This window comes from Elaeis guineensis, chromosome 7, assembly GCF_000442705.2.
Source record: "Elaeis guineensis isolate ETL-2024a chromosome 7, EG11, whole genome shotgun sequence".
NCBI lineage: Eukaryota > Viridiplantae > Streptophyta > Magnoliopsida > Arecales > Arecaceae > Elaeis > Elaeis guineensis.
This window is the reverse complement of record NC_025999.2, coordinates 94531662-94542985: the sequence shown is the minus strand read 5'-3', so window position 1 is coordinate 94542985 and position 11324 is coordinate 94531662. Positions and strand designations below refer to the sequence as shown.

Sequence of the window (11324 nt, the reverse complement as noted above, 5' to 3'; positions counted from 1 at the left end):
ATTGGTCAGGAATATGGATATTTTTAGATGATGTGGCAGTTAGCAAGACTCACATTGGAGAGAGCAATGATTCAGGCTTCGGAGGTCATACGATGCTTATTAACTGATTCGACCTTGACTACTTGAGACATCTGAGACTCCCTGGCTACTCCACCAGCAATCCAATTGATATTTATTACTTATGAGCCTCCATCCCCTGAATTTCTCAAGATCAATTTCGATGATAGTATGAGATGTAGCAGAGAGGATGCAATTCATAGCTGCTGGCGGGCATCACCTTATCAGGAACGCAGTTCCGACAATCGAGTTGCAAGCGGTTTGAGCTGATATCACATTTGTCATATTGAGACTTGAAGTCGAGAGGATAGTTGAGGGGGACTCAACCACTGTGATTGCTTGATTTCGAAACCAACTGCCGAGGGCGATGCTACACCCACTGTTTCATGACATTTGAAATATGATGATGGACTATCTCTCCATCGACATTTGTCATATATATCGCAAGGCCAACAACGCCGTTGACTGGATGGCTCCTTTTATAGCCGAGCAACGTAGGAGAGATCCCTTTAACCTTTTGTGAGATTTTTTACTTTGATTTTACTAGATATATTCATGCTAGAGTTGTATGAACATCTCCACTTTATCAAAAAAAAAAAAAAAAATCTGACTTACACTTGATCCAGTGGATACGAGTTCCAATCTGATGCTCACGAAAATAATTTCATGAAGCACCACATTACCATATGTCATTTTCTACCGATGCACCCAACCTAAAAAAGAATTGGTGGTTTATATGTTCACCCTCCTTTCATGGCTGAGAACATTTTTGTTACACTTCAATGCATGAAATGAGGAATAATATCCATTGATTCATTTCAGATTCTTATGAAATACTTTTCTCTGCGGTCATATTTGGAGTATTCTATGCATGGAAGCCATTGTTGTTTGGGGCTGGCTTGGCATTAAGCAAACAAAGGGTCCGCAGATAGTTTGGACAACCAGCCCCTCATGAGTTCACAGGGCACGATCTGAGGTAAACAGACATGAAAAAAGAAAGATTGTTCATAAGGTACTTGTAAAATCAAACAATAAAAAAATATGAGAAGACCAATGACTGTATAGTCTGGAAAAACAAGCATGAGAAAGGCAGCACCAATGAAGTGAGAACTTTAACAAGTCTATGTGAGTATATAAGAAATAATTCACAGGATTTTTCACAAATAATGAATAGTTCACCGCAAGGTCGGCGAAACCGGTACCTGTGGTCGAATCGACTGGCCAATGGTATGGTACGGCATGCCTCTATTTCGTTTCGAATCGAGGCGAACTGACGAAGAAAAACACGGACGAATCGGGGAAAAAAAAGAGAGAAAGAGAGAGAGAGAGAGGGAGGGAGGAAGAAATAGGGAGCCGCGGGAGTCCTTTCCGCCGCCCGACAGCCATGGCTGCCCTCCGATGGATTTTCCTTCCTCTTTTTCTTCCTTCCTCCCTCTCTCTCTATTTCTCTCTCTTTCTCTCTTTTTCTTCTCCAGCACTGGCACGTGCCATTTTGTATGCCGGAACCGTCTCGGATCTCCGCCGAGATGGTTCGACACATCCCGTATCGAACGGTTCGGCCCGATACGGCATTCCTTGGTTCACGCATTGTCATGAAATTTATGCCATTGAATCATTCATGAATAGTTAAGCATTCAGAAATATTTTGGAGACATGTAAATAATTTGAGAAGTTTCTAAAAATCATGAAAAAAATTATGATCGCCGCCCAAAAAACTGGATCTTTATATCTTGGTGGATTTTTTTCCTGAATTCCTGTTAACAAATAACCATACAACTTGGATTTGATGAAACTGAGAGTATTTCAGAAAAATACAGAAAATCCATCAATAGTCTGAATATACTTGATATATTTTAAAATGGTTTTTTTGGTGCTTATAAAAGACAAGAAAGGCAATTTAAAAAATGATCATATACGTCTCAGCTATGCAAAGAAAAGGAATGGTGATGCAAAACTAACAATATTATACAGAAATAACTGCTAATTAATGACTTCTCATGGCGTTCATCAGTTACAAAATGATTTTGTAAATAGTATGATAGCAAGAATCATTTGGTCAATCAGAGTCATGAACAATTCAAGGATTACTCAATATAATACTGTGGACATTGTCATTATCATTGCCATCATAGATTAGGTGTATTGCATAATAAAATAATCTCCAAGTCTGGGATTTAGAATAATCAGATATTAAATACATAATAGAAGCGTTACTAAAAGGTGTATTGCATATATCTAAAGAGAATATTTCCATGTGTTTGCTCTTATGAAGATGATTGCTGAATATGGAGACTGTCTACAGATTGATTCACCATATAGAGGCATAGAAAGCTAAACTAGCAGGTCAACTTTTGCACTTTTTATGATGATGGAGAGGCAACTGACATATTTAAATGCTCAAATAGCAGTCTGCATGAAGCATGTAATTGAAGGGTACAGTGTCACGTGTCTATTTGATGCAAGTTAAGCCACTTGAATGTAACAAATACCTGATTTGGCTTTTCATCACAAGCATGCAGCTACCGGCCATTATGTGCTCCGATAAAGGCCAAGATAGTTTGGTTACATGTTTAACTTGCATATCTTTTAAGGTTCCAGAAGGGAGAAACATTAAGTCCCACACTCAACTTATCTAGCAAACTTCCAACATACAACCCAACATGAGTTCAACAGAGATGTTACATTTACATAAATTCTATCAGTTCTTATGCTCCCCACCATAGGGACCAATCTATATCAGGTTACAACCTTCTGAGTGGGCATGAAAGCCATCCAGCTTATTTTCTCAAAGGATTAACCATAAACAGCCATATTTATCAAAGGCAGGCTAGTCAACTCCAGCTTCCAAACCTATTTATAGCTCAGATCATTCTTTAGCACACAAAATTCTAGCCTTCCTAGAAATAAGAGAACATTATAAACTAGAACCTCCTATTTTTAATATGGCCTAGGAGAATTACATAATAACAGCAATCCATCAAAACAATTATCTGAAAGACTGAAACATAACATATACTTCACTGTTATAACTTAACCCCTCAAATAACCTACTATTGGAACAGAGTACACATCTCTGTCTCCACAAATCGTTGAACAAAAACCTAGCATTTCATTTCGGTTTCCCAACAAAATATTTACAATGAATGAGAAAGTAGTTTCAGTTTAGATGTTAGGTTCTTTGAGTATTGCTTTATGGAAGAACTTTTCAAAGAGTTATAGATTACCCCCTTGAACACAAGCCGAGCATGAGACTCCATCATTACTCTTTTCCTCATGGTTGTTTTGGTTAGTTGGCAGATTTTCATAAGTCCAACAATTATAAAAATAATAGTAACTACTTGAAGGATAAATCAAGATCTGTGTGGCTACTGCAATGAATGAAACACAAGCTTAAGGATACATCACAGAGAACAGCTGCAATTATGGATATCTTGTAAATGAGATTGGAGTTGAGACCTAATTGTGAGAGTCTAACTAGATCTCAAGTTTGGAAAGGCAAGGAAAATCCAAGCAATTAAATTTTCAAGAAACTGTAAATCTGCTGTTATAGATCCATGTATTGACTTGCATGCTTCCCATTTAAAAAAGTAGCCAGAGAAACCAATTTTCATAGTCTTTAAACTACAATAAAGCCCCACATACCTTTATACAACCCTTGGAAAACATTCCACTCATTCTCTGTGAAGGATCCAGAAGACAACTTAAACAGTGAGAAGTGCCAAAAAAAGGTATCGCTGCTCAGCAGGCAGTAAGCTTCAGCATCGCAGTACTATAGATTAGCTTCAAGGAATGACATGTTGTGCTGATTTTTGAAAATAAAAAGAAAAGTTATATTCATAATGTTAGGAAACAAGTGTCCAAAGCGTAACAATCAAAGGATCTGTGAAGTAATAGAGAAGAAACAAGTGCTAGTGAGTGAGCATGCGCATGCATGCATGAGAGAGAAGAGAGAAGGGAGGGAGGGAGGGAGAGGTTACTGCTTAGTACAAATCCCTGGAGAAGGCTCTGGGCTCTCTCAGCCTGCTCTGGACTTCCTGATATTTGAACCACTTTTTCAGAAAATTCAGGTCTATCATCAGTAAGGGTGACAGTCGCTCCAGACATCTGGATCAATCGAATGATATTCCAGAGAAGAATTTAGGGGCCACATAATCTCATCATTCTTTTCAGTGATAGAACAATATCAGTACTAACATCACCTCACTGATCTGAGCAAGTTTGCTTCCTGATCTGAATATCAGGCTTGGAACTGCATGTGTGGGTATTATAACTTCCAGCATGCTTCTGGTGACTAACGGTACATTGAATCTGATGGCCAAACAAAAATATAAGCAAACATGCAAACAAATCAAAATTTCAAATCATAAACGAAAATAAAAAGGCTGTAGCTACCTTTTCACACCACTCTGCCTCCCTTCATCATTAATATTGCTCTCTTCCTGCTCAGATGTTCCATTTGCACATCCTCCAGTGTCCTAGCATCCAAAATTGTACATTTATGTAGAATGGTTGATAGGCATTTAATACCAAAGAACAACTGCCTACAACTCCAGGACAGCAATTCGGAAGTGAAAAATTTGAAGAGCCCTCTTCCATATCACAAAATCTATTTTTGACCACAAAGAAAATCTCACTGCTTGTGTTTTCACACATTGTCTAGGGCTCTAGGCAACCATCAGAATTCAGGATTAAGTCTTGTATTAAAGGAAAAACATGTACATTAGTGTAAATCATAAAATGGTATAAGGGAAGAAATAATCGACACAACTAGCACATATGCCCTACAAGTAGGATTTCAGGAAAGAATATAAAGTAATCATGAAGGTAGATAGTGTTTTTTAAGAAATTCCACAAGACTAAGAAAGATTGCTAAAATGGTCATGTAAGGCATGGTAGATTACATAAGAGGACACATGGTGGACAAGAGTTTCAAGGGAAAAATGCAATGGAAGTTTGATATCTGAGTTTGCAGTATGGCAAAGTAGCATCAATGATGGACCATCTTTGCATAAAGTCAAATTAGTTGTAAAATAGGCAGTATTATTATTTATTGCATGAAAAATCAGTGTTTTTATTCATTATCATATTTTACTTTTGCATTCGAAGGGCATAACCAGTTGTGCAGGATCGTTGGACCACATGCAGTTTTAGTGGGTTCCAAAGGTAAAAAAATAAAGCTGGCTTCCAGAAGTGCAATTGAGTATTTGTTTTAGGAGATATTTCTTAGAGCCAAAGAGCTTAGTTCATAACCATCTAATTAAACTAACTCATTTGATCTTTGTGATTATGAACAAGAAAATTTTGCACAAAGAAAAGGCTAAAATAAGTATTTTAAACCACAATATATACCTGGAATGTTTTGTTCTCTGTGATTTTGAACAATCAAAGTCCGAGTAAAGAAAAGGTTAAAAAAAGCATTCTAAAGTCTAAACAATGATATACATCAAATGCTTCTCCATGCATACACACATGCACATACACAAACAGATTGCTTTTCAAATATGTTGCATATTGTGCAGTTGTGAGCAAAAGAGAGAAGCAATATAAAGAGTCAAGGCCAGAATGTTGCGTGAATATCAATTAATGCTACCTTTGGTTGCCATGCAGTTGTTGCACTATGCATATTTTGATAGATTGCCATTGCAGAATCACTTCCAGGATAAGCTTCACGAGTTGAAGCTTTAATAGGAGAGCTAGATTCATGTCCAGCAATGCTACCAACATGGCTTGGGGTGGAGATAGATGGTGGAAGCATGTGCTTTGGTGCAGAGATGTCACGATGCACATAACTGCGCAACCTTGCAGTAATCTGGACAAGAGCATTTCGGGCTGCTCTTATCTCCCCTACAATCTGTAACTACTCATCAGTATTATATACATAATACCAGAATTTAAATCAGCATTAGCCCTGGCCATCTGAAGACCAAACATGTAAATTAATTCAGTTTCCATATGCCTCGCAGCAAACGGCAAGCATGCTTCTTGAAGATCATTGAGCACAAACCTGTACAAGCTCATCAGCCTCCAATGCGCAAGGGGGAAGGTCTTCTTTTGGTAAGATCTGTATATTGGCCCTAGTCAATCTTTGTATATCAGATAATGATCCATCCTTTCCCTCCAAACATGCAATATCAGTTGCTGGAACAAGAAGCCTTGTTGTTATGATGTTATTCTTATCGGCACCAATATCTACAATGTGAGTTTGAATATGCAACATAGCTTCCTGAGCTGGAAAAAGATCATCATCTGGACCCTATTGCACAGACACAAACATGCTCAATACTACTGAGGAATTATGATCCACAAATACTGAATGATAAATATCAGGAAAATCTATTTAATATGAAAGGAAGCTAAAATTAATAACGATGTTAGGAAAAAGTATCACATTATTTATAAATATAAAAAAAAAACTAATGTTGATTCTATTATAAATTTATAAGAGTAGTTTGTCATTTCATTCTGTCTTGATAACACATGTAGAATTGTTGTTCAAGTAGCATGTGCTTAGCATAATTGTTCGGTACAGATTTTAAGGCTAAATATATCCCATTTATTGTATATGAGCACAGTCTGTTCAATTTATTTCAACCAAATAATAAGGCTAAGTTTGGTTGCCAAGAGATGAAATGAAAGGATAGTTAAAAGGAATTTTTCCAATAAATGGCAAACACAATAAAATTCTGAATGAAATAAAATGCAGAAAAGGGCACAATTTTTACTCAGAAGCCTCTCTTTTAGCTGGCAATTATGGGGTGACATTAGAATAAGGAAAGTGGATTGCACTAAGCACTTCATATACCAAGCTACTTTCTCCACAACTTTAAGTTGAAGTTGGTCAAGCCCTGGGGCAACCAAAGACTTGAATCAGACCTACAGTTTCAGATTTGGGGTTTGGGTTGTGCATCTGGGGGGTAACAAAGAACGCATTTCAACACATTTCACAGGAATATAAATCAAAAATGGTTTATCATTAATTAAGAGGTATAATTATGTAGCAATCGACCTCTTCCCTCATAAAACAAGACCAAAATACACATCTAAGAAGTAGACTTCTTAATCTTTGTGATGCACAAAACCATGACACAGATCATGCCTGACATAGATGATGGAAAAATTTATAAAAGAAAAGTATTTCAATAAAAGCACCAGAAAGAATTGATTTGCCTTAAACAGACAGAAATGATTGGTTGGCATAAATAATTGACTGATGTTCTTGACATAGAGCTAGTTATAATCTTTGATCATGAAGAAAGTAAATTTCCTTCAACTTGATATCTGAACACCCTATACAAGAGGGAAAAACCCAACTTATCTCATTTGCAAAGCGGACCATTACAAACCTTGAAATAATATGAACTTGCTAGACACTGAGCATCACATTATAAAGTGATTTTAGCTAGTACTATGTGTAAAATTAGACAATTAGTTAACTAAAGGAAAGATGTCATAAAATACTACCTCTTTGGAAGTGATAATAATGATTCTTTCATCTAAGCCAGGTACAGGATCAGTAACCTGCACATCCACGCCTATATCAGCTCGGAGCATTTTGATAATTCCATTTGGTGTTCCCATAACACTCTCAACTTTATCACTGGGGCAAAGAATTCGAAATACAAGTTCCTCATACGACAATGACTGTGGGTGGTCATTCAGAGTATTTCCATCAGAATCAAATGCATATCCAGACAGTTCTGAAATATAGGAATTGCTTTTAACTCTATTTTGTCCCACAGAAGATCGTGATCCCAAATCAGATTCTGCCAATGCCGATAGATGTTGAGTACTGTTGGCAAGCTTATCATCAGAGGGAATATAACGGTCTGGTGAATGTAATCGCCCACGAAAAGCTCCTCGATCACGATGCAAGCTCTCCTTTAAACGAAATGAGATGATTTCGACAGCTTTCTTCACACAATTACCTTCTCCAACAACCTGTAAAGAAAGTGTAAAAATAGAGAAAGATCAATTTCACAATAAATGAACCATTACATATGAGCTAGGCTAGCACCAAAATATAAACTTGGAATATGTTTAACATGTTCATGGCAAACAAAAAAATAAAGGTGTATTGATTTTATGAACGAATTTCCACAATTGACAATCAGAGGAGCATGTTATCAATTAAGAAAGCATACATGCAAAAATATACCATACAATAGTTGCTGTGTTCAGAAGGATTGGTCATGCCAACATGCCAGGAACAGTAGCAAATCAGTAATCTAAATTGTCTTTGCAATTAAATCCATTCCAAGCAAGCAAATGTCCACCAAGGAGTTCCCCTTCTAAATATACTTCAGCATCATCCCAAAACCTCACATAGCATCAAAGCATTCATGAATATTAGTGACAAACAACCTAGAGAAACCACAATATTAGCCATTGATAAAAGACCATTATTTTAATCATTCTGTGCGCTAAACAAGCATACGTGTCGTACACTATTAAAGGGTTGATACTAGGAAGGGCAGCACTTCAGCTTCTTATGACCCTGCCAACCTCAATTATCCATAATACAGACTGGACATTGGTCTCGAATTCCTCCACCTCCCCAAGTGCACCTCCACCCCATTCTTCCACCATAACATAATTTTGTAAACTCGGTACCTCAGACATATAAGAACCCAAAATAAAATTCAAAAATAGGAACCAGAAAATATTTTTTAAAAATTTTTTGAAAGAAATGGCAAAAGGCCCAAATAAAAGAAATGAATGAAGAACCCCACAATTGTATTTCTAAAGTTTAATAACATTCAGCTGAAATTGTTTCCAAACATGTAGTCAATCACCTCACAACTATTAAGCATGTTTAATTAAGAGAAAGGTGAATTTCCGTGGACGTGGAGGCTAAACAGTGAAAGAGTAACGCTCCTCACCCATAATCTGTAAGTTGTATCGAAAATCTTGTGAAGATTTCTCTATGTTAACTAGCATCACCTGTACAAAAGACTTTTTTTTTTCCACCTGGTTGTACACTAATCAGTCAAGAATCATGTGATCCAATGTATTTTGAGTGAGCCCATAATGCAATAGTTATAATTGTTCATCATGTTCAGATATCTATATCTTACTCCATGAGATGAACATGTTAAAATTTCTCAATTATAAGGTCACTCTGCTTTTCCAAACAAGTAAAGCGTTGAAAATAGCTCAAAGCAAAGAAACAACCAATTAATTGAGATCCATCGAAGCAACAGAAGGCATTGGTGCTACCTGAACGACTTCCTCTGACGTCAAGACACAGTTGGGAGTGTAGTGATCCCGTGGCAAGATTCGGATGTGGGTCTTGGTCTCGTTTCTCATCTGCTCAATGATCTTTCCCCCCTTCCCCAGCAAGCACCCGACGTGGGTCCTCGGCACCACCAGTTTCGTCGTCACCCGCCTCCTATCTCTCCGCCTCTCTCCTCCTCCTCCGCCACCGCCACCGCCACCACCACCGCCGTACTCATTCTTCTCATCGCCGCCACTGTACTCGAACTCCGCGTCCACAATCCGCTCGTGGATCCGAAGCAGGGCCTCCTGGGCTGGGGAGTACTGCGGGGGGCGGCCGTCGGGTTCCCGGAGGCGGTTGTCCGCCGTCTCAATGATCCGTTCCTCGTCGCCGGGGACCAGTTGGTGGACGTCGATCAACGCACCAGTCTCCTGGCGGAAGGTCTTGATGGTGCTCCCGGAATTGCCGATCACGCCGACGGCCTTCGAGTCGGGGCATAGAATGCGGAAAAAGGTGGTGACCGCGCTGGGCGGTGCCACCCCGTCCTGGATACTGGGGGAGGAGGCGGAGGAAAAGGAGGGCAGCGCCGGCGGCGGTGGGGGAAGGGGAGGAGGAGGTGGCGGGACGCGGCGGTCGCCGCCCCGTCGGTGGTTGTTTCCGCGACGATGGGGGCCGCCTCCCCCGCCACGATCGTAGCGGGGCTTGGAGCGGTGGGAAGGGTTCTGGGAATTGGAGTCCCGGTCGTAATGGTATATTTTCTTCGAACGTGATCTCTCCATCTTCTTGTTCTATTTTCCTTAGGATTTTTGGGACCCCGTTTAGATCGATAGGGTTTTGCCTGGCTTCTTGCTTTCGAGTTCAGATGTCGTTATGTGTCTTGGGTTTCGCTCTTCGTTTCACCGCCGCTGTGGTTGCTGGTGCTGGATGGAGATTGTTTTGCGGAGGTCACCGATGAGAGTCCCGTTAAGATTTTATAGGGAAAGAAGAGAGGTTCGTAGGCAATCCTTTTACTTCGCAACCTGATACGCTGATACCATTGAAGGGACGTAAAGCAAAAAAGGTTAGTCACCATTTACTCATTAAGATGGTTATTAATTAATAGTTTACAATCTTGGCTATTTTACCAACAACATTTGTAGACGTTTTCTACTTATACGTGCAGGCTCGGCAAGGCACATAAAGGGCATGGATTTGGCAAATGTTTTATTGAATTTTTCTTTTTTCGTTTACCAAGTGAGGGCAACCATACAGTGTCCAACACGACAACATTCTTTGAATACAAAGGATCTTATTTAACTTCTAGCCGAGATTCTTTGTAGATTCATACAAGAAGAATGGATACATTCAGAAGACAAACTTGCATTCTTCATTTATAAGAATCTCATTTGGTGTTTTCAGCGTATCTTGGAACTAAAAAAGTTTTCTTGGTTACAAGACAACTTGAGCTCTAAAAATATTACCATGGTCTGAACTGGCAAACATCAAGTATCATGCATTTTTTGTGTGAAGATATATCCCTAAGTTGACATAGGATATGGTTTAGATTCCCTAAAGATTAAAAATCAGATTTCTATTTGAGGCCCACTTGTCATATATGCTAGATTTTGAAGTTCAAAAATGAAATAAAATGTTAGACTGTTCACCGCCAACAGATCATCAATTCACTTTTGAATATCATGGTCGGCAATGAAAACTCTAATCGCACTCATGGCAGCGATACTCAGCATTTGAAACAATTGCTTGTTATTGATTTCATGAATAGAGATTATTCTATTGCTAGCATCAAAAAAAACATTTGAAACACAGCCGTGGTTATATGCAGCATACAATCGCATAGAGTTAAGATCCAATCATACATGAATACATGATATTTTGTTTTATGGTGATTATTGAGATATGATATACCACAATCGGTGGATAATTATCATGATATAATCAGCTAAGAGGTGTGAAAAAAAATGTGCATTTATTGCTATCCATATTAAAAAATAAAATAAAATTGCAAATGGAGAATAGCATAATAGACATGAAACATGAAATGGAGAGGACACAA

The 11324-nt window shown here is 38.5% G+C and overlaps 1 protein-coding gene across 3 annotated transcripts; it reads right to left on the bottom strand.

Annotated features, from left to right (window-relative positions):
- Positions 1-664: 664 nt before the first annotated feature.
- LOC105048364 (RNA-binding KH domain-containing protein RCF3) lies at positions 665-10256 on the bottom strand. 3 transcript variants are annotated; one of them, XR_832624.4, is made up of 9 exons: positions 9274-10254; positions 7519-7995; positions 6062-6310; positions 5648-5908; positions 4450-4532; positions 4257-4365; positions 4035-4161; positions 3700-3859; positions 665-1028 (listed from the first exon to the last, which is right to left on the bottom strand). XR_832624.4 is itself a non-coding variant. In XM_010927664.4 (8 exons), exons 1-8 carry the CDS (start codon positions 10048-10050, stop codon positions 3840-3842), a joined length of 2103 nt encoding a protein of 700 aa, XP_010925966.1. In that variant the 5' UTR covers positions 10051-10254; the 3' UTR covers positions 3577-3839. The 3 variants fall into 3 exon arrangements, 2 of the variants coding, with proteins under 2 accessions (XP_010925966.1, XP_029121369.1); XM_010927664.4 differs by lacking the exon at positions 665-1028 and having other exon boundaries at positions 3577-3859; XM_029265536.2 differs by lacking the exons at positions 665-1028; positions 5648-5908 and having other exon boundaries at positions 3577-3859; positions 9274-10256.
- Between the last annotated feature and the right edge of the window lie 1068 nt (positions 10257-11324).